Source organism: Drosophila gunungcola, unplaced genomic scaffold (assembly GCF_025200985.1).
Source record: "Drosophila gunungcola strain Sukarami unplaced genomic scaffold, Dgunungcola_SK_2 000010F, whole genome shotgun sequence".
Lineage (NCBI taxonomy): Eukaryota > Metazoa > Arthropoda > Insecta > Diptera > Drosophilidae > Drosophila > Drosophila gunungcola.
Genome location: NW_026453198.1, coordinates 789,058 through 812,629, shown reverse-complemented (window position 1 = coordinate 812,629; position 23,572 = coordinate 789,058). Strand labels below are relative to the sequence as shown.

Genomic DNA, 23,572 nt, shown 5'->3' with positions numbered 1-23,572 from the left:
CTAACTTAACTCAATTTTAAGGCAAATTTAAATCTTTGTTAATTTTATATTATAAGAATTTGTAATTTAGAATAAGAATATTGTAACTCCGTATCATAACACCACGTGACTATCACATTAAACTAAGAGTTTAATTACTCGTAGTGCTAGGATGCAAATAAAATAAATAAATAAAAATAAAGTTTTATGGCTAGTTTTCGTCTCTCCTGAACTCATTGCTCCGACAATACACCGAAGCTGACCGATCAGATTAGATTATGAAGAATTTTCTATTTCTCACCCCAATACTTCATAGATTAACAAGTTCCAAGTTCAGCATGAAAAGTACGGGCATACCCCAAAATTACACTAATACATTTCATTGGGCTAATTTTAAATCTGAATACGGGGTTGCAATGTAGAGACTTTAAAGTTCGAGAGAAAAATTTTACAATGAAACGGAACCAATTAACCATTTTATTAATAAACCAAGTATTTCATAAAGGATTGATATATAGCATTATACATATATAATTTTGATAACAATAAAATAATGGCTAAGGGTTTTTGCTTTTAGGCATTTGGAATCCTTTCGGTCTTAAATATCGTATTAAAAACGGTATGGCACCCAACGTGATGGTAATTCTTGCAGGTGCAAATACTTTGTGTACGGCGTAGGCAACAACAAAGGTGCTTCCTGTGGCAACTTTTTCCGCTATTGCAGGTGACCCTATTCCAAGATATTCCAGAACGGGAACCAAGTTTACTCCACTGAAAAAAAAAAAAAAGCGTTATAATAGTTAAATGAAAATGATAGTTTTGCTTGTTGATTACTGTAGTTGAGGCAACGCAATTATAATGTAGTTAGAAAAATGAAGATGAGCTTTTTAAGCACCTTACCTAGATATGAGTACGTAAAAACACCCAAGCGAAATCATCGATATTCCTACGTGGAAGGCCACAATGGAAACTCCATATTCCTTAAAAGCCCGCTTTAGTTGCTCCTTTGAACTCAGTTTTACACCTACAGGTGTGTCTGTGGAAACCGATTTCGATGAGGATGAATTAGCTGTAACGGTGGATCGAGACGTTGATTGGGTACAATATCTTCGCCGCGAGGGGAAACCTTCTGCAAGTAGGGTAAAACCATTTTATTTATATTTCTGTTCGCTTTCTGAAAAACAATTTTCTGGTTATTATGCTTAAGGTTCTCAACTATATCATTTCAACTGTGCGGTAACTGTCTAGTATAGCGGCCTATACCACAAAATAGTTATCCCCCATGTACCGCGATTTGTTTAGAATTTTCGTGGTGGACGGCGGTGTGAGTGTGAAGAAATAGCGGTCCAAGAAGGACAATTGTTTTACAGTAAAAAATCCGATGGCGGATCACCAACGTTTCGCCGTGAAAATTACTCAGTTATTATGTGCGAGCGTTTCATAGTAATGTTGAACTTCATGCACGAACTCCGTTTTTTCAAATATGCCGAGACGTCATAACATAAAATAATGGTTTGTCGATCTATAAGCACCGAATAAACATTTATTGCCGAAAAGAACAATTTCTTGATTTATTAGCGTTAGAGCGAGCGTGGCACGGTTTTGAATCTTGCTCAGCGTAGGATTTACATAAATCAGCAGCAATATAAGCTTTTACTCTACAAGTAAAAGCAATCTGGCGATTTTGGGTTATAGGCGGCCGCTAAACTTAACCATTCCCTTTTTGCATTAACCTTTCTATATGACGCAGATAGATCAAATCAAATCACCCCACCTCATCCAACTAAATCCGTTCCCAAAAAAAAAAACTGGTAAAAATTTTATTAATAAAAATTGACACAAATGCTACATTAATTTATATTTTTTATCTAAAAATTATAACAGGATACTTTTATTTTTAAAATCAATTTAAAAAGCCAACACACTAAGGATATCTTTATTTGAATTTTATGAATGTTGCCCAGTTCGGCAGTCTAAAAACTGTTCTCGATGTTTTGCGGTTTCGGTAGTTGTTAGGGATAGAACCATTACACTATGGACGACAGTAGATGTAGTGACGAAGCGCACCAAGAGCGTGTGCATAGTAGACTACTTTTATAAAGCCGCAGAATTGAAAATCTGCTGTGATGGTCCGATCGTGACGAATAATACACCAATCGAAAGATATCGCTAAATGAAAAAGAATTGCATACCAAGACTTTAAGAAAATTGATTGATTGAGGAAAAAGAGTTGAGTTCCTGAGCTTGGGGTGGTAAACTATTACACTTTTTTAGAACATTTAAAAATTTATTCAAAATAGGCGTCGAAAGACAGAAAATCCGTTCAAAAGTTATTAAAAAAATACTTTTTTTTGTAAATTAAAAAATACAAAAAGTTTTCTACATCGTTTTTCAATTTCAACAAATTTTAAGGACTTGTTTTAGAATAGTGGAATAATTTTTTTGTGCTGGGCAGGCCATTACAAAACAAGAAAGGAAGCAAACTTCGGCGTGCCGAAGTTCATATACCCTTGCAGCTATTTCAAAAACTAAATACTCTTGGAAACGTTAAAATTATGATTTACTTGCGTGTATGTTTAAAAACATTGAAGCTGTGATGATTTTCAGCTTAATTATTCAATATACTATCAATCCTATACCAGCTATACGATTGTTCCTATGGGAGCTTAATGCAATAGTCGTCCGATTTTGATGAAAATCAAACCGTAATTCTGACTTTATAGGGTCGAAGATGTCTCCTTCACTGCGTTGCAAACTTCTGACTGAAATTATAATACCCTCTGCAAGGGTATAATTAGAACCGTAATTCTGAAACAATAAAACAGTACTTTGTAGCGAAGTATATTCAACTCAACTGAAAACTAGCCAAATAATAATTGTCTCGTTTCAACTTCTATTAATAGTTTTAAAACTAATGGGCTAGCTTGCGTAGAAACGAGTGGACAAACAATCGGATATAAAAATGAACGAGAAAGTTATCTGGGCCTATAGAACATTAAAATTTGAATAACTTCGTTGTTTTTAAGATATTTGCTTACATCTTTCTCATTTTTTTTGCTAAAGTATCTGATTTTAAATGATATTTAAATCGTAATTCTGAAATAATTACCCATTACTATGTGTCGAAGAACTAAAAAAAAATTAAAAAAATAGAAAAGTTATAATTTTTTAAATTTATTTTTCCGATTGTTCCTATGGGAGCTATATGCTATAGTCGTCCGATCCGGATCGTTCCGACTTATATTCTACCTGCAATAGAAAGACAACTTTTGGGAAAGTTTCATGCAGATAGCTTTAAAACTGAGAGACAAGTTTGCGTAGAAACGGACGGACAGACGGACATGGCTAGATCGACTCTCCTAGTGATGCTGATCAAGAATATATATACTTTATAGGGTCGGAGATGTCTCCTTCACTGCGTTGCAAACTTCTGACTGAAATTATAATACCCTCTGCAAGGGTATAAAAACACCAAAGTTATAATTTTTTTCATTTAATTTTCCAATTGTTCCTACGGGAGCTATATGCTATAGTCGTCCGATCCGGTTCGTTCCGACTTATGTACTACCTGCAATATAGTCGGAAACGTCTCCTTCACTGCGTTGCAAACTTTTGACTGAAATTATAATACCCTCTGCGAGGGTATAAAAATCAAACTGAAGTGGCGGACAAAACTCTACCTTACAAAGCCGGCACGGAACCTCCAAAAATAGCGGAATTTCGCTTGAGAAATGCTGAGCACTGAATATACCAAACAAATAACATCCTTGGACTCTCCAGCAAGATAAATCGATCCCACATTGAAGACTGGGAGCTGGGACTGCTGGGCCCAGTCGACCAGGTCAACACCAGGAAATCCCTTAGGCTTACGGACCAATACAGCGTCTTTCAGGCGGAAGTATGTTTACCCCATGGTATACGTGTATATCGGATGGAAAGTTGTAGTGTTCTAGTGCTGATCTACGCGACGAAGTCAAACTCTCAAGCAATAGAGTACAATTTCAAATCTCTTCCTAAGATGGCTATGAAGCCTTCTATCTGCCGATATGGTTCCCCGTCCACCGGGACATTGCAGGCAATTGTACAGCGAACATGTTGGCAAGACACGAAACTACTATTAAGCTCCTTCCGAATAAGGAAAACATTGGTATTCCGATGGCTTCCTGCAAGCTGAAAAAAACAAACCTGGCAAAATTTACAACACTGTCGCATTTTTCGCCAAATATGGCCCATCATAGACTAGAAAAGAACTTCCGAAATAGTTTAACTTAGCCGTAGCGGGGGCGTAGCCGGGACGCGAGACTGGTCATTTCATACAACGAATTTGGACACAAAAAAATTGAAACCGGGAGGCCCCCCGTGCTCACAGCAGCAGGCCCCGGCACTTCGTGTGCATTCGGGTTTTTTACTCTCTCATTCTTATTCTCGTTTTCATGCTCGGGCACTCATTGCACGAGTTTAGCCGTTCAGTCGCAAAGAGGCGCATTTTAATTGTCTTTAGACAAGTAATAAATAATAAACTACTTTACATATTTTTGTAAAGGTAAATGGAACAAATATAAAAATCCGCATTTTTTGTTTAAATGTTATATTAATGATAATTATTTCAAATTTTAATTGTAGCAATATCTTGGATTAAAACGAATTGTTTAAAGACAATTACAATTGTTAAAGACAATTAAAATCGCACTGCGAATCATTTAAAAATAAATAAACCAAAGATCACTAAACAGAAACATTTAAAACAAGTGTCCTAAAAGCCCGCTCCCCTTCAAAGCAATCGTCGGTAGGGTATGCAGGCACCAACCGCTCGCAAAACATCGACACAAGCTGATTTAGTTTGAAGTTTTCTCAACCACTGAAGAGCAGTGACACAACTGCGATATACCCTGTTCCCATCTCAGTGGACTGATTTCTATTATTTGGAATACATACATATATGTAAAACAATTTACTGCTACCACTGATTTGAATTTGTAAAAAAAAAAATGTATTCTGAAATATTATAAAATATATTATAACATATAGTATTCATATTTTTATCATAACATAACATAACATTAACATAAAATAAAACAAGAAGGAAAGCAAACTTCGGCAAGCCGAAGTTCATATACCCTTGCAGCTATTGCATTAATTAAATACTTTTGAAAACATTTAAATTATGATTTACTTGAGTATGTACTAAAAAAAACATTGAAACTATGATGATTTGCAGCTCAATTATTAGATAGTTATTTTATATATTTTTATTATTTCTATGGGAGCTATATGCTATAGACGTCCGATTTTGATAAAATTTATACCATAATTCTGAAATAATTAAACATTGCTATATGTCGAAGAACTAAACAAACAAGAAAGGAAGCAAACTTCGGCAAGCCGAAGTTTATATACCCTTGCAGCTATTGCAAGAATTAAATATTTTTGAAAACATTAAAATTATGATTTACTTGCGTATATATCTATGATGATTTGCAGCTCATTATTAGGTAGTTATTTTATATAATTTTATTATTTCTATTGGAGCTATATGATATAGTCGTCCTATTTTGATGAAATTTTAACCGTAATTCTGAAATATTTATCCATTACTATATGTCGAAGAACTTATAGAAAAATTTAAAAACACCAAAGTTATAATTTTTTTTATTTACTTTTATGATTGTTCCTATGGGAGCTATATGCTATAGTCGTCCGATTTTGATGAAATTTAAACCGTAATTCTGAAATATTTATCCATTACTATATCTCGAAGAACTAAAAAAAATTAAAATACAGAAAAGCTATAATTTTTTTTCATTTATTTTTATGATTGTTCCTATGGGAGCTATATGCTATAGTCGTCCGATTTTGATGAAATTTAAACCGTAATTCTGAAATATTTAACCATTACTATATCTCGAAGAACTAAAAAAAAAATTAAAAAACAGAAAAGTTATAATTTTTTTTCATTTATTTTTCCGATTGTTCCTATGGGAGCTATATGCTATAGTCGTCCGATTTTGATAAAATTTAAATCATAATTCTGAAATATTAAACCATTACTAAATGTCGAAGAACTAAAGAAAAATTAAAAAACAGCAAAGTTATAATTTTTTTTCATTTATTTTTCCGATTGTTCCTATGGGAGCTATATGCTATAGTCGTCCGATCCGGCTCGTTCCGACTTATATACTACCTGCAATAGAAAGACAACTTTTGGGAAAGTTTCATCCAGATAGCTTAAAAACTGAGAGACTAGTTTGCATATAAACGGACGGACAGACGGACAGACGGACGGACAGACGGACGGACAGACGGACATGGCTAGATCGACTCTACTAGTGATGCTTATCAAGAATATATATACTTTATAGGGTCGGAAACGTCTCCTTCACTGCGTTGCAAACTTCTGACTGAAATTATAATACCCTCTGCAAGGGTATAATGATCGAGTCTGCATACACAGCTCTATGCAGACAAAGGTTGAATCACATAGACAGTACCCTCCTGATCAATCTCACGGTTCCTTAAGAATAAAAAGGTTAAAAAAAACCAGGAAAACGACCGGAAGAGATCTATGTTACCCAGCAGCAAATTAGCAGCTGGTCAGTCGGTCAAGGGGCGTTATCGCAACGGAAACAGAGAAGGTATTATTATTCGGCGTACTGATCCTCTGGCAACACGCACAGTATACAACATCATAGACACATCAAACAGTTTCACCGTGAAAATCAATCAAGATGCTATCTCTTCAGGTTGGGCGGCTTTAGTTGTGCAAACTTGTATCTGTTTTTTGCGAAACAGTTTATAAAATGTAAAATATACAAAAGTTAATACAAAAGGAACTAGAAAGTAGGTTTTTTTTGTAAAAAGTCTAGAAAATCACTAGAGATTTGAATTCATCCAAACGAGATTATTTGGTTTCTGTAACGTCGAAATTTGATTTCGTATTGAAATTTGTTTTTGGAAGACATTTCTATGACTCCTCTAAGTAAATACATTTGTACCTCATGTTTTAAGGGTATTTATTGTGCTCCGGGAAAAAGTATTCAATAAAATCATAAAAGTACAGTGATTGGTTTAATAAATCTGCCATAACGCGAAGAGACGTTTTCTGCAATGTTTAGTCAGAACGACGTTCGCACACAACGTAATCGTGAGCAAGACGAGAGACGGCTCTCAGTACAAAGAAATCACGCGTAGTTCTCTTTTAAGCAACCGAAAATAATGCAAGCTCTGATCAAGCGCGGTCACCAACCCCCACCTTGACCGAATTTTTAAACGTAGCGAGCGAGAGAGCGCGTTCTTGCTCTCCATCGATGTCTCTGAAGCCAAAGAACACTGAATGTGTTCCAATGCAGGTATGCATTGTCCCGCGCTCATTAACAGTTAGCACCGCAATTTCTTTAACGTCACCTGTAACAACAACAACAACTTCAACTGTATCGACTGCGAGTTTAACGTCATCATCAGCAACTTTGTCAACAAAAGCTAGCAGCGCAAATATTAAAATGTCTGCCGCTGCACAGCCCGAAAAACAGAAGAAAAACTATGAATATGTTAGGCTTGCAGTGCAGACTGGTATGGATCGCTACATCCAAATCAAAAGGAAACTGAGCCCCCTTAATTCTCAACGCAAAATAACACGAAGTAATGCTAGCCTAGCTGCAATGGAAACGCCAATGAATGCAAACCGATTTCAAATCTCGGCCTAAGACGATGAGGCGGCAGAGTCTACCAAAAGCGAGAAAGTTAAGCCAATGCCTCCGCCTGCTTATATTCGAGAAAAAATTTCCAATGCTCTTTTCAACAAAATTATCGAGCTTATAGGAAAGGAAAACTTTCACAAAATACCCCTTGTAAAGGGCAACATTCAAGAACAAAGTTCAAATGATAATTACAGAGTATTATCGAAATACCTTGCCGAGAATAAAAAGAACTTTTACACGTATCAGCTAAAAAACTGCAAGTCGTACTTAAGGGAATAGAGCTTAAGGTAGAGCTCGAGCCAGAAAATAAGACTTTAAAGAAATTCGAAGTGCATCCTATATACAACCTTCAGTTCCTGCTGCACCGCAAAATTGCAGTAGAGGAACCGCACAAACGCAATGGTCCGGTATAATGTGCGAACTGCCAGGAATATGGCCATACAAGTTCATACTGTAAACTGCGCCCGATGTGTGTAGTTTGTGAAGAGCTTCATCACACTGCTAACTACAGAGGTTGCCCAGTTTATAAAAAGCTGAAAAGTCGCATCCCAAAATAAACAGTTGATAGCTTCCAGAACAAACCCTGAAGTCTTTTTCTCGACTGCAGCCAGATCCTCACTAGGACCCTTAAACTCTGACAAAAATGAGACATTCGCAAGCACTTTAAAATCAGGACTGGCTACCACTGTCTCAAAAAGTCAATATTTGCAATCAGCATATCAAGAACCGAACACGTCTCAGCAGCATCAATCACCGGAGCAATTTTGAAGCTATGACATGCAGCCCTCAACAAAGCCTTACGGGGTTTATGTCGTTTATGCGCACAACTATGCAAGATTCAATGCGAAACCAAAATTTATTGATTTAAATGCTGATTTCACAACAATCCAAATATTGAATTCTTTACGGATATATACGTGGAACGCTAACGGCGTTTCACAGCATAAACTTGAATTAGCTCATATCGACAAATTGATGCTTTCAGAAACACACCTCACAAACAAATACAATTTTCAACTAAGAGGCTATTCATTCTACGGAACAAATCATCCAGATGGTAAAGCACATGGTGGGACTGGAATTCTAATCAGAAGCCGTGATAGTAGTGTTTATATCATAACAAATTTGCTAAGAACTACCTACAGGCCACATATATAAATATTCAACTTAATACAGGCAACCAACTTAACCTAGCCGCCGTATACTGCCCTCTCGCTTCACTATAGCTGAGTTCATGCAGTTTTTCAGCTCACTAGGAGATTACTTCATAGCAGCATGATACTACAATGCCAAGCACACACACTTGTTTTCTCGACATGTGACTCCAAAAGAAAAACAGCTCCAAAAGGAAAACAGCTCTTCTGGTAGACCAACATATTAGCCGGCAGACCCAAAAATGAGTCCTAATCTCAACGATGAAGCCAATGTAGACAGCTTTGTTAATACTCTGGAGACTGTTATCGTCTCTGCAGCTCGAGTTTTAACACCTCAACACCTCAAACTACAAATACACAAAGCAATCAAAAGAAGTCAAATCTACAAATCGAACAGCTCGTCCTCGAAAAACGACGCTTACGTCGAGATTGGCAATTCCACAGATCGCCATCTGCTATACTAAGCTTAAGACATGCCTCACGTCAACTCACTAAAGCTTTACAACAAGAAGAAGTATATGTCTAGCGCCGCTACATAGAGCAACTGTCAACATCTACAAAACACTCACTATGGATAGACCAGCTTCTACATGAGCCAATTAAGTTCCGCCAAAACGAAATCGTTATAATCATCAAAAATCAGCTGAATCCGAAAAAATCCCCGAGCTGCGATCCATAACTGAGCTCCCATATTGCGCCGTTTGCACTATCACCCAGCTTTTCAATGCCATCGCAAAACTTGCCCACTTTTAGTGAGATGGAAAAAGAAATCCAGGAAGGAATCCCATCACATCAATTTGGGTTCCGTGAAAAGCACGGAACAATTGAGCAGGTCAACCGGATAACATCAGAAATTTGGAATTCGGAGTTTGGATAGAAGGTATAATGTACAAAATCAAGACAATGTTCCCCTACAACACCCACAAGCTTTAAGAGTCTGACCTTAACGACAGAAAATGTTCTGTGAGGTGCAACACTGATATAACTGACGATTTCACTATTGGAGCTGGAGTTCCTCAATGCAGCGTGCTTGGGCCAACACTATATGTTCTCTACACAGCAGACATCCCGACAAGCACACGACTAACAACATCTACGTTTGGTGATGATACAGCTATTCTTAGCCGCTCAAAATGCCCGATGCAAGCAACTGCGCAGCTAGCTCTTAATCTGGTCGATGCTGAAAAGTGAATGAATAAAAATGCAAGCACGTTGCGTTTACCCTGAACAGGAAAAACTGCCCGCCGCTCTCGTTAAACAACACTCTAAAAACATTGAAGCAGTGATGATTTGCAGCTCAATTATTAGATAGTTATTTTATATATTTTTATTATTTCTATGGTATGATATAGTCGTCTGATTTTGATGAAACTTAAATAGTAATTCTAAAATATATAACCATTACTATACGTCGAAAAACTAAAAAAAAAAATTAAAAAAAAGAAAAGTTATAATTTTTTTTCATTTATTTTTCCGATTGTTCCTATGGGAGCTATATGCTATAGTCGTCTGATCCGGCTCATTCCGACTTATTTACTACCTGCAATAGAAAGACAACTTTTGGAAAAGTTTCATGCAGATAAATTTATTACTGAGGGACTAGTTTGCGTAGAAACGGACGGACAGACGGACATGGCTAGATCGACTCTCCTAGTGATGCTGATCAAAAATATATATATACTTTATAGGGTCGGAAACGGCTTCTTCACTGCGTTGCTAAATTCTGACTGAAATTATAATACCCTCTGCAAGGGTATAAAAATAAATATTTTATGTTTTTAGAATTCATTTGCGGAATTTCAACACAAAACCTTTCAAACTACGAAAGTTACCTTGTTTAATACAATGGTCGGCACAGAACATATAAAAGGCTCGCACTCCTTTGTCTCAGTTATTTAGGCTGACGGGTATGTATAGGTATAGTATATGTATTGAGGTCTTGCTTATGGTAGGTAGCGGAATTATCAGAAAATATTTACAACTTATTTATCAACAAAAAAATGAAAAAAATCGTATTTATATTTCAAAATCGCATGTATTTATTATTTAAATTTTTGTTAGCAATCACCCCTAATATTATGTCCAATTCATTCAAAACAGAGAAGTGCCATTTATTATACAAAACCAATCAAACTGAAAAATGCTAGTATTCTCCTAGTGGTGGTGAAACAGCTGTTTTAGAATAATTTCTTATATTATCGCTTTGGGCAATCGGTAGCTAACTCAATAGGACCCTGGAGACCGTATGAAGATTTTTGACGACATTAAGAAAATTGGATTAGATTTCTATTATCGCTGAAAATTAGAAATACATTTTTTTAGTTAATTTCACCCAGCAGTTGAGCATCTCACCTTGGCCAATTCTTCCAACAATGGCATTTTGATCGTAGGTCGCCCAATCCGCTCGTGAATTTTCGCGAAGAGCACTGTAGTGAGAATTTTGAATATTTTGTGATATAAACTTATATTCCTGTGACCACTGTCCGCCAGGCATGTTAAGATGTGAAAACTTGTTGAATCCTCCGAACGGCGTTGGTACATTGCTTTGCATTGCTGAGTTGAGGCTAATTAGTCCAATGCAATCATAGGATTGTACATGGGCATCTGGAAAATCGTTCGAAAAGACTGCACTGAAACTGTTGTCAGTGGTGATGTCGATGCTTGAGATTGACGCTTGTACCGGAATCACAGTGGACGAGATATCACGTGAACGTAGAGGGGAGAATCGAGTTGTTTCAGCAGCGTCCACATTAATAGGGATAGGTATTGGTGCCGCTTCTATGTAATTATCCATTGTGACACTCAAGTGAAATTGTTGAAAAGCTATATGTATGAACACAAAAATAAATTAATACTGGTACGCCATTTAACAGTGTTCAATAATTACGCAGCGCCTTACATTACTATACATCAGCGGTCACAACGCTAGAACTGTCAAAACATCGACTGTACTCTCTTTAATCTCAATGGTTTGACTATGGACGTTTTAGGGCTTCACTAAGCGACTAAAGCGTTGAATTTCGGTCAACTGATTTACATACAAATTCAACTGGCAGAAATTTTAGCACTGCAACTACCACTTGACTGGAGGGGACAATGTTTAGTCTTTCTCTCAGTAAACGGAAATTCGTGATTTAGTATTTAAGAAAATACCTTAATAATAAAAAAAAAAACAATATTACGCATTTTTTACAAGTTTCAATAAAAACATTTTTTTTATCGAAAGCTTTTTTATACGATATTTATACCCTTGCAGAGGGTATTATAATTTCAGTCAGAAGTTTGCAACGCAGTGAAGGAGACATCTCCGACCCTATAAATATATATATTTATATAAATATAAATATATATTCTTGATCAGCATCACTAGGCAAGTCGATCTAGCCATGTCCGTCTGTCCGTCCGTTTCTACGCAAACTAGTCTCTCAGTTTTAAAGCTATCTGCATGAAACTCTTCCAAAAGTTGTCTTTCTATTGCAGGTAGTATATAAGTCGGAACGAGCCGGATCGGACGACTATAGCATATAGCTCCCATAGGAACAATCGAAAAAATAAATGAAAAAAAAAATATAACTTTTCTGTTTTTTAATTTTTTTTTAGTTCTTCGAGATAATGGTTAAATTTTAGAACTACGGTTTAAATTTCATCAAAATCGGACGACTATAGCATATAGCTCCCATAGGAACAATCATAAAAATAAATAAAAAAAAATTATAATTTTTGTGTTTTTAAATTTTGTTTATTAGTTCTTCGACATGTAGTAATGGTTTAATATTTCAGAATTACGGTTTATCAAAATCGGACGACTATAGCATATAGCTTCCATAGGAACAATCATCAAAATAAATAAAAATAAATTATAACTTTGGTGTTTTTAAATTTTTCTATTAGTTCTTCGACATATAGTAATGGTTAAATATTTCAGAGTTACAGTTTAAATTTCATCAAAATCGGTGGACTATATCATAGAGCTCCCGTAGGAACAATCGGAAAAAAATACAAAAAAAATTATAACTTTGCTGTTTTTTAATACGTAAACGTTTGTTTTTTTTTAATTTTTTTTAGTGCTTCCAGATATAGTATTGGTTAAATATTTCAGAATTACGGTTTAAATTTCATCAAAATTGGACGACTATATCTTATAGCTCCCAAAGGAATAATCGGAAAAAAAATACAAAAAAAATTATAACTTTGCTGTTTTTTAATTTTTCTATTAGTTCTTGGCCATATAGTAATGGTTAAATATTTCAGAATTACGGTAAAATTTCATCAAAATAGGACGACTATATCATATAGCTCCCATAGAAATAATAAAATTATATAAAATAACTACCTAATAATTGAGCTGCAAATCATCATTGCTTCAATGTTTTTAGACATATACGCAAGTAAATCATAATTTTAATGTTTTCAAAAATATTTAATTCTTGCAATAGCTGCAAGGGTATATTAACTTCGGCTTGCCGAAGTTTGCTTCCTTTCTTGTCTTCTTTTATTTAAATTGGATCAGCTCGGGTTTTCGAATAATCTATTAACTTTGGTTTCAAGTGGAGGAACAGATGAAACCCTAAGGGTTATTATACCCTTGCAGAGGGTATTATAATTTCAGTCAGAAGTTTGCAACGCAGTGAAGGAGACATCTCCGACCCTATAAAGTACATATATTCTTGATCAGCATCACTAGGACAGTCGATCTAACCATGTCCGTCTGTCCGTCCGTTTCTACGCCAACTAGTCTCTCAGTTTTAAAGCTATCTGCATGAAACTTTCCCAAAAGTTGTCTTTCTATTGCAGGTAGTATATAAGTCGGATCGGACGACTATAGCATATAGCTCCCATAAGAACAATCGGAAAAATAAATGAAAAAAAATTATAACTTTGCTGTTTTTTAATTTAATTATGAGTATGTGCTAAAAAAAACATTGAAACTATGATGATTTGCAGCTCAATTATTAGATAGTTATTTTATATATTTTTATTATTTCTATGGGAGCTATATGCTATAGATGTCCGATTTTGATAAAATATATACCCTAATTCTGAAATAATTAAACATTGCTATATGTCGAAGAACTAAACAAAAAATTAAGAAACAGCAAAGTTATAATTTTTTTTTATTTACTTTTATGATTGTTCCTGTGGGAGCTTTATGCTATAGCCGTCCGATTTTGATGAAATTTTAACCGTAAATCGGAAATATTTAACCATTACTATATGTCGAAGATCTAATAGAAAAATTTAAAAACAGCAAAGTTATAATTTTTTTTTATTTATTTTACCGATTGTTCCTATGGAAGCTATATGCTAAAGTCGTCCGATTTTGATGAAATTTAAACCGTAATTCTAAAATATCTGAAATCTCCTTCACTGCGTTGCAAACTTCTGACTGAAATTATAATACCCTCTGCAAGGGTATAAAAAAGTTGAAGCGCTCCTATTGAAAAACTCTTTAGTAGAAGGGACGATTTCACAAAAACTCTTTAGATTGCATAAACAATGCTTCTATATAGCTTTTAACATTCTTTTTCGCTTTCAAAGCATGCATGAAAGAAGCTTTATTTGTTTATACCCTTGCAGAGGGTATTATAATTTCAGTCAGAAGTTTGCAACGCAGTGAAGGAGACGTTTCCGACCCTATAAAGTATATATATTCTTGATCAGCATCACTAGTAGAGTCCATCTAGCCATGTCCGTCCGTCTGTCCGTCCGTCTGTCCGTCCGTCTGTCCGTCCGTCTGTCCGTCCGTTTATATGCAAACTAGGCTCTCAGTTTATAAGCTATCTGCATGAAACTTTCCCAAGAGTTGTCTTTCTATTGCAGGTAGTATATAAGTCGGAACGAGCCGGATCGGACGACTATAGCATATAGCTCCCATAGGAACAATCGGAAAAATAAATAAAAAAAAATTATAACTTTGCTGTTTTTTAATTTTTTTTTTTGGTTCTTCGACATTTAGTAATGGTTTAATATTTCAGAATTATGGTTTAAATTTCATCAAAATCGGACGACTATAGCATATAGCTCCCATAGGAACAATCGGAAAAATAAATGGAAAATAATTATAACTTTGCTGTTTTTTAATTTTTTGTTTAGTTCTTCGACATATAGTAATGGTAAAATATTTCCGATTTACGGTTTAAATTTCATCAAAATCGGACGGCTATAGCATATAGCTCCCATAGGAACAATCGGTAAAATAAATAAAAAAAAATTATAACTTTGCTGTTTTTAAATTTTTCTATTAGATCTTCGACATATAGTAATGGTTAAATATTTCAGAATTACGGTTTAAATTTCATCAAAATCTGACTACTATATCATATAGCTCCCATAGAAATAATAAAAATATATAAAAGAATAATATATAATCTAATAATTGAGCTGCAAATCATCATTGCTTCAATGTTTTTAGACATATACGCAAGTAAATCATAATTTTAATGTTTTCAAAAATATTTAATTTTTGCAATAGCTGCAAGGATATATAAACTTCGGCTTGCCGAAGTTTGCTTCTTTTCTTGTTTTTTAATACTATGGAAATCCAGTCGCTTTTGGGATTTTTGTGAGGTCTTAAAGGTTTTTTTTTCGCAAATTTTGTAATATGTGTATACTGTGACTTTAATGATTAGACACCATCGATATTTTAACAATTCTACAGCACGCACACCATAAATCAGTGGCTTTTCACATACAACGACAATATCAACTATTTAAATTTATTATTAGTTTAAATTTTCACTTCTCTTACGGTTACTTATCCACACAGAATGCCTTGACAACTAAGAAGTTCTTTTGCCAAAATGCTTTAAGATAACGAACTTTGGGTTTTTTGGAATACATCTTAAGGCCAGTTTAAGTTTACAAAAAATTCAAATTTTCAGTCAATTATTCCTTGATGGCGTTCTTCAGTAAATCCAGTGTTATCTACACGGTTACATTGGCCAAACCACCAAAATCTAATTTAATTGTCATGGCTGCTGTTACAGCATTAATGATTATAAGAGTGCGCTGTTTAGTGCGCTTATGAAACATTGAATTTATTTTGGCGGTTAACTGCAGTTAAGTATTGATATATTTCAATATTTAAAGAAATTTATTATTTTAATTATTTCTTGAGCATTTTTCTTTTGTGCCTGAATAAGGCTGTTCAAAGACTTAAAGCGCATTGCAGATACAAAATTTTTTTATACCGCATGTAAAAGAATACAAATTTGCAATATTAATTCTCTGACGCAAATGGTGAAATACTGATTTTTATACCCTTGCAGAGTGTATTATAATTTCAGTCAGAAGTTTGCAACGCACTGACGGAGACATTTCCGACCCTATAAAGAATACATATTCTTGATCAGCATCACTGGACGAATCGATCTAGCCATGTCCGTCTGTCCGTCTGTCCGTCCGTCTTGTTGTCCGTTTCTACGCAAACTAGTCTCTCAGTTTTAAAGCTATCTGCATGAAACTTTCCCAAAAGTTGTCTTTCTATTGCAGGTAGTATTTAAGTCGGAACGAGCCGGATCGGACGACTCCCATAGCTCCCATAGGAGCAATCGAAAAAAAAAATAAAAAAAAATTATAACTTTGCTGTTTTTTAATTTTGTTTCTTAGTTCTTCGACATATAGTAATGGTTAAATATTTTAGAGTTACATTTTAAATTTCATCAAAATCGGACGACTATATCATATAGCTCCCATAGGAACTATCGGAATAAAATACAAAAAAATTAGAGCTTTGCTGTTTTTTTAATATTTTTTTTAGGTCTTTGACATATAGTAATGGTTAAATATTTTAGAACTACGGTTTAAATTTCATCAAAATCAGACGACTATATCATGTAGCTCCCATAGAAATTTAAAAAAATATATAAAATAACTATCTAATAATTGAGCTGCAAATCATCATAGCTTTAATGTTTTTCAACATATAAGCAAGTAAATCATAATTTTCATGTTTTCAAAAGTATTTAAAATTTGCAATAGCTGCAAGGGTATATGAACTTCGGCTTTCCGAAGTTTGCTTTCTTTCTTGTTATAAATAATTTAAAGTTAAATTAAATTGTTATATTGGCTTAAATGGTATGTTGGTGGCAAACTTTACTTTCGTATGGCAGCTATATGATATCGTTTTCCGATTTTAAAAAATTAAGGCTTTATTTTGAACTGTTAAACGATGTCCAAACGAATTTAAAAAAAAAAACAACTTTTATTCAGAGAAGTATCCTATCTTTTTCCATATATTTCTTTTAGTATTCCGATTGTTGATTTTTTTTTTTGCTAAGGAATGCTAATTTATAACCAAAAAAAAACATATATGGGCATTTCCACTAGAATGTCAACCACGACAAAAAACAATTTATCGAACAGACTTGTTTTAAAAATGTTTCTCAAGAAAAGAAATGATATTTAATTATTTCAAAAAAATATATTTTATTTTCATATTCTGTTACAGATATTGAATGTTGCGAAACTTTACGATTTTGTACAAATCTATCGCTTGTTTTGTTTTGATACTGATCTGTCCATAATATCTGTCAAGGTGTAAAGAATTAAAAAAAAAAAGCCGAAGTCAGTTTGCGATTGCGAATAACGGAACGTTTTTGCTCTACATTATTGTATTGACCAATGTCCCGAACGACATAGGAGAACTTATCTTCTGACCATTGCGTCGATATCCATCACAGCAACACTATCAAATTTGGAGCTCAAACAGATATTTGGAACCCGAAAAAGACCCAATTTTTTTCTTTCAAATGTAAATATAGTTGTCAGTATAATTGCTCAGAAAATTTGGTCCCGAGCAGAAAAAGAAAAGTTTTCAAAAATAAAATTTTTGTAATTTGGTTGTGGAAAAGTAAATACATTCTTTTATTTTTAATTTAGATGAGTGACGGCGAAAAAAAATAAAAACAAATGCAAACGGTGGAGAAATAAATTAAAGGAGGATGAAGAAAAATTAAAAAGATAAAAAACAAGAGAGGAAGCAAACTTCGGCAAGCCGAAGTTCATATACCCTTGCAGCTATTTCAAAAACTAAATACTCTTGAAAACGTTAAAATTATGATTTACTTGCGTGTATGTTTAAAACATTGAAGCTATGATCATTTGCAGCTTAATTATTTGATAGTTCCTATAGGAACTGCCATATATGGCAGCTATACGATTGTTCCTATGGGAGCTATATGCTATAGTCGTCCGGTTTTGATGAAATTTAAACCGTAATTCTGAAAATTTTAACCATTACTATATTTTTCCGATTGCTCCAATGGGAGCTATCTGCTATAGCCGTCCGATCCGGCTCGATCCGACTTATATACTACCTGGAAAATCAAAGCAAACTTGAAGCCTACTGAATTAGCCATTCAGATAGATTTTGCTGAAAATTATAGGTTGTCAAACCAAAATGAGATCCAGATCGCTCATTTAAGCTATAGTCAAGTAACTATTTTTACTTGTGTAGCTTGGTAGGCAGGAGCTATAAAGTCGTTTACTGTTTTAAGCGACAAGCTAACACATAATAGATAAGATGTTTATATTTTTTGATGAATCTCTTAAATAAAATAAGGGCTGGATAGTATCCAGCCTTTTTGATTTTGTAAGTCAGTTGACATGCGCATCAATTGAATGGAATTTTTTTGAAGGCTCCCATGGAAAGGAAGCAGTTGAGTAAGTAGGGGCAGTTTTCAAAATTCCACGAATTAAAAGAAGAAATGACTGCCTATTCATAAAAAAAAATTTTTTTTTAATAATTGTAAATATATATTCCAATACATGTATATTATTCTGAAGATTTTTTTGTTACTTATTAAAAAAGCCCTTCTTTTATAAAATTACACAAACCGAAAAATAAAAAATTTGTATATATTAAGATAAGAAAAAATGACCCGATTGACATAGACTAAAAAAAAATTCAAAAACAAACAATACCTAATGGGCTTATGACACAACATTGTTGGGCTCATTCATGTTTTTTAACTATAAGGCAAACGTATGACGATTCCAAAAATTAATGAATGAAGAAAATTGACAGAACCCGATACCTGATAGTAAAATACTAGACGGAATTGGGTAAAAAAAATCGATAAAATACCACCGGGGCCGATACATCAATGAGCAAAATTGTATTTAAAAAATAAAATTTTGCTCATTCAAAACAATGAAGTTTGAATTTAACGTAAAAAACGCCGTGAACGTATTACCAAAAAAATCTTAAATCTCTGTCCCTCAGCTTCAATCAATCCGTCAATGAATGAGGCGAACAATGTAATGTCATACCCGAATAGGAGAAATTATTATTCAACATTCTAAATAAGTTGTAATAAAATTATGACTTTTGAATTCGCTGAAATCGGTGATTAAACGGCTTGCCGCAAAAACCATTTACGTTTTTTGTCCCGAACGACAGTGAAGGTTATTTACAAATTTATTTATTACAAAAAATGTAAAAAAATCAATCTTTTAACACGGTATAGAGCTTGTGAAGTGAAAAAGTTAAGCCTTCTTTCAAAACTAAAAACGTTGTTATTTGACCTTTTTTCCGCATTTTATGCGTACAAATGTAGAAATGTACAAAGAGCAAGTTAGTAAAAATACCCATTCGTAAAAAAAAAAAAAAAATAATAAATAAATTAAAATAAAAACATACAAAAAAAACTTTAAGAATTAAATTATTATTTACTTGCGTATATGTCTAAAAACATTGAAGCAGTGATGATTTGCAGCTCAATTATTAGATAGTTATTTTATATATTTTTATTATTTCTATGGTATGATATAGTCGTCCGATTTTGATGAAACTTAAATAGTAATTCTAAAATATATAACCATTACTATACGTCGAAAAACTAAAAAAAAAAATTAAAAAACAGCAAAGTTATAATTTTTTTTAATTTTTTTTTTTTCGATTGTTCCTATGGGAGCTATATGCTATAGCCGTCCGATCCGGCTCGTTCCGACTTGTATACTACCTGCAATAGAAAGACAACTTTTGGGAAAGTTTCATGCAGATAGCTTTAAAACTGAGACTAGTTTGCGTAGAACCGGTCGGACAAAAGGACAGACGAACAGACTGAATGAGGGACAGACGGACATGGCTAGATCGACTCTCCTAGTAATGCTGATCAAGAATATATATACTTTATAGGGTCGGAGATGTCTCCTTCACTGCGTTGCAAACTTCTGATTGAAATTATTATACCCTCTGCAAGGGTATAACAAACCAAAAAAATCATAAAAATAAAAGCTTTAAAAAAAAGCAACCAAAAAAAATTCAACAAACCAATTTTAGAAACAAATAAAAAATCACAAAGGCAAACCAAATTTAAAAAAAAAAAACATACTAACTTACTTTTAGTTAATTTTAGAAATTTTAGAAAATAGTTATTAAAAAAGTTGTCTGAAGCCAGATTTCAGCCCTCGCCATCCTGCTTAATAGACGTGTACTATGACAACAACACCACGATGGCACTTAGGTGGGGGTCGACAAGTCATGATGTTAAGGTTTAGATTTGCAGGAGCGTGTTCAATAAACCGTAACACAAACTAAGCGTCAAACAGAGAGAACGCACACTATGAAAATCGTGAGTCCACGTCGAAAATCCACGCTGAAAATTTTGCTTGCCATTCGGTTGTATGAGCGTTACGCATCTTAGTGTTTGGTAGAGTTTTTGGACGGGCGGACATGGCTAGATTGACTCTCCAAGTGATGCTGATCAAGGAAATATATACTTAACACTTAATATACTTCATACCCTCTGCAAAGGTATAAAAAGACTACTGTTGGCAAGCATTTCGAAAATAATACATATTTATGCATTGTAATAGACGAATAGCTTGCGTATATTCTTGTTAGTGGAAAAACCTGCATTAAATATTTTTTTTTTGGATCGTGTTATTAAATTTCTGACTGGGTATCTCCGCGTACAAGTCAAAAAATGTCGATTTGAAAATGTTTGGATCTACCGATAGATATGGCCGAAACGCACACACAACAATCAACCACCCCAACCTAACATGTCTCAGAGTGACAGTACATGCTCTCACGATTTGTGAGCGTGGCTCCGTTTTGAAATAGACTTGCACTGCTTAGGAACTACTAGAATCTGCATGCCAAGTCCCAAATCTCTAACTTTAATAGTTTCCGAGATCTCGAAGTTCATACAGACGGACAGACGGTCAGACGGACATGGCTAGATCGACTCGACTATTGATCCTGATCAAGAATATATACATATACTTTATATGGTCGGAAACGCTTCATTCTACCTGTTACATACAACAACAAATGCAATATAGTCTTTTATACTCTTCGTAATAACCTGCTGATTTATGTGAATAAGTAATGTTCACGAAATTCCAAAAATACTTTTTCGGAAAAATCGATTTAAAGTTTTTTATACCTGAAGAATCTGGTAGCACGGCCCCACGTTTGAAACTCTGTAACTCCGTTAGTTTTACTTATATTAACATAAAACTTGTTGATTCAGAAAAAAATAAAAAAACCTACGATTTCGCCAACAACTGGGCAACCTTCCAAATGCAATTCAAGGATGATTTGTGATTCGGATGCTTATATTTGTTTTCTTTTGGCTTCCTTAATTAAAAGTGCTTTGTCATATCAACAGGGCCGCAGCGAGATAATCAAATAAATCAGCTATATCCAATGTGATGTAACATGTTTTAATTTATGGATTTTAATGTACTAATAGTTTATATAATTATTATATTGATTGAAAACCGTCAAAATCATCATTAAAGTGAAGGTATTTGTCGCCCGTCTGAAAACTGTGGGCCTTGAAAGCCCGTAATATTTAACTCGTTGGTATGTGCGTAGTGTTCAGTTCAGGTTTTTGCCACGTACGCAAAGATACATACATATAACGCTGAGTGCATGATTAATTTTTCAATTGCTGATATAAGCGTAATACTTTCTGTAAATGTGACCTTCAGTTCAAAGTCCGCCTTACCTGCCCATCTTTTGAGGCTTAGCAATTTAACAGGAGAATGTCCTTGCAGCACAGCTGGTGCCTTTCCCAATGTGCTAAACATTTTTATGAATCAGCACAAATATGTTTATTCGGGATAATGAGTTAAAAATTTTACACAATGGCACTGCGGTCCCCAATGTGACCACAAAAAAATCAACAAAATGTACTTTAAAAAAAAGAAAGGCCAGCCGAAGTTAATATACTCTTGCAGCTATTGCACAAATTAAATATTCTTTAAAATTGAGAGCTAAATGATATAGTCTTACGAGTTTAATAAAATTGATGCCGTTATTCTAAAACAATAAAGTCATATAACTATGTATATCCTTAAGAACTATACAACAAAATAAGAGTTATAATTTGTTCCCCTGGTTTTTCATATGGGAGCTACATATGTCATATAGTCGTCCGATCCGACTCGTTCCGAATCATATAATACCTGTAAGGGAGAAACAACTTTTACAAAAGTTTAATGCAGATAGCTTTAAAACTAAGAGACCAGTTTGCGTAGAAACGGACGGACATGGCTAGATCAACTCTTCGTGATGCTGATCAAGAATATATATAATTTATAGGGTCTGAAACGTCTCCTTCACTGCGTTGCAAACTTCTGACTGAAATTATAATACCCTCTGCAAGGGTATAGTAATGTGCGACAAAGTAGCGTCAGTGAGTTAGAGGCGATTGCGGAATGATAGAATTGGAACACGGAGGCTCTTTATATATTATTTCGGTTGTTTTCTCTCTTATATCTTTCATCGAATGCTCCATAAAGTCTTGTCGTTTCGAAAACTGGCCAGTTAATTCATCATCCAAATTTGACGGATTTTGACGGACTTTTGCGATAGTAAGGCGATGAAGGTGAAAATTAGAGCAACATTGAACAATGGAAAAATGGAAGCGCCGATGCGCCAGCAATGCAAAATTAATTTACAGTCGATAATGCGAGAACCGTCAGTGGCAAATTGTAAAGAATATACTTCCGAAAGTCCCTAAAGCCCAGTATACATGTATTTTTTGGTCGATAAGACCGATTTCAAAGAGTAAGAACTCTGCCCAAGTTCTGGTGAGAGCCATGTTCGAAGTTAAATTTGATATTCCACACCACTTTTCAGTTTTTGGTTCGAACTTGCAATTCGGTCCCGCGGTGAATTTCATGCTGCACTGCTCGCACCAGCCCTTAACGATGAGAGCGAGCAGTTCATCTGCTGCTTCGAATCGAACGAAGCGGCAGAGCAAATGGTGCATCTATAAGTAATTACTCTTTGCCAATTTCTTCTAAAAGATTTAGTTGAAATACACATATCAAGTTAAGTGACTTTTTTCGTAAAGCTGTCTATTAAATGCAGAAAACTGTTGCCTTTAAAATGTAATTTTAAATGATCGCTCAATTAGTTGCACCGGGGTGACATCACAAAACTTGTATCGATAAAATCCGTTTACTGGAACAACATCATTATATTTTTTAAGTAAATTAACGTTTTGGTATTTGAAATTTAGTTTTGGTTTTATTTTCTTATGGCATTTATCATTGTTTTTCTTTTTTTTTTGCTTATTATTTCTATTCAGTAGCATATGCTAAGGAATGTTTAGTTGCTGGGGTTTGTTTTCTGTTTGTTATGTATTTTTTTACAGATATGGTGGATGGTGAAGAAAGTCAGGAGTGGGTTGGAGAAGAAATGGACGATGGAAAAGAAAGGCAAACATTTTTTTTTAAACAAAAATCGCGCGATATATGCTTTATATATATGCCGTTGGCATA

General features: G+C 34.3%; 1 protein-coding gene across 6 annotated transcripts; it reads right to left on the bottom strand.

Annotated features, from left to right (window-relative positions):
• Window positions 1–425: 425 nt before the first annotated feature.
• Window positions 426–22,000, bottom strand: LOC128263672 (protein FAM210B, mitochondrial). Of its 6 annotated transcripts, none has more exons than XM_052998754.1 (4): window positions 21,790–21,991; window positions 11,180–11,650; window positions 880–1,108; window positions 426–750 (listed from the first exon to the last, which is right to left on the bottom strand). In XM_052998754.1, the coding sequence occupies exons 1-4, from the start codon at window positions 21,869–21,871 to the stop codon at window positions 537–539; spliced, it is 996 nt and encodes a 331-aa protein (XP_052854714.1). In that variant the 5' UTR covers window positions 21,872–21,991; the 3' UTR covers window positions 426–536. The 6 variants fall into 6 exon arrangements, with proteins under 6 accessions (XP_052854714.1, XP_052854715.1, XP_052854717.1 ...); XM_052998755.1 differs by lacking the exon at window positions 21,790–21,991 and having other exon boundaries at window positions 11,180–11,457; window positions 11,508–11,649; XM_052998757.1 differs by lacking the exon at window positions 21,790–21,991 and having other exon boundaries at window positions 11,180–11,431; window positions 11,508–11,649.
• Between the last annotated feature and the right edge of the window lie 1,572 nt (window positions 22,001–23,572).

Bases quoted from the DNA above. Each gene is read 5' to 3' on its own strand.
- LOC128263672 (XM_052998754.1), bottom strand. From the start codon at position 21,871: ATGTTTAGCACATTGGGAAAGGCACCAGCTGTGCTGCAAGGACATTCT. The intron at 11,651-21,789 runs GTAAGGCGGACT...TCATACATATAG, and splicing joins AAGCCTCAAAAGATGGGCAG to CTTTTCAACAATTTCACTTG. The intron at 751-879 runs GTAAGGTGCTTA...TTTTTTTTTCAG, and splicing joins TTTTACGTACTCATATCTAG to TGGAGTAAACTTGGTTCCCG.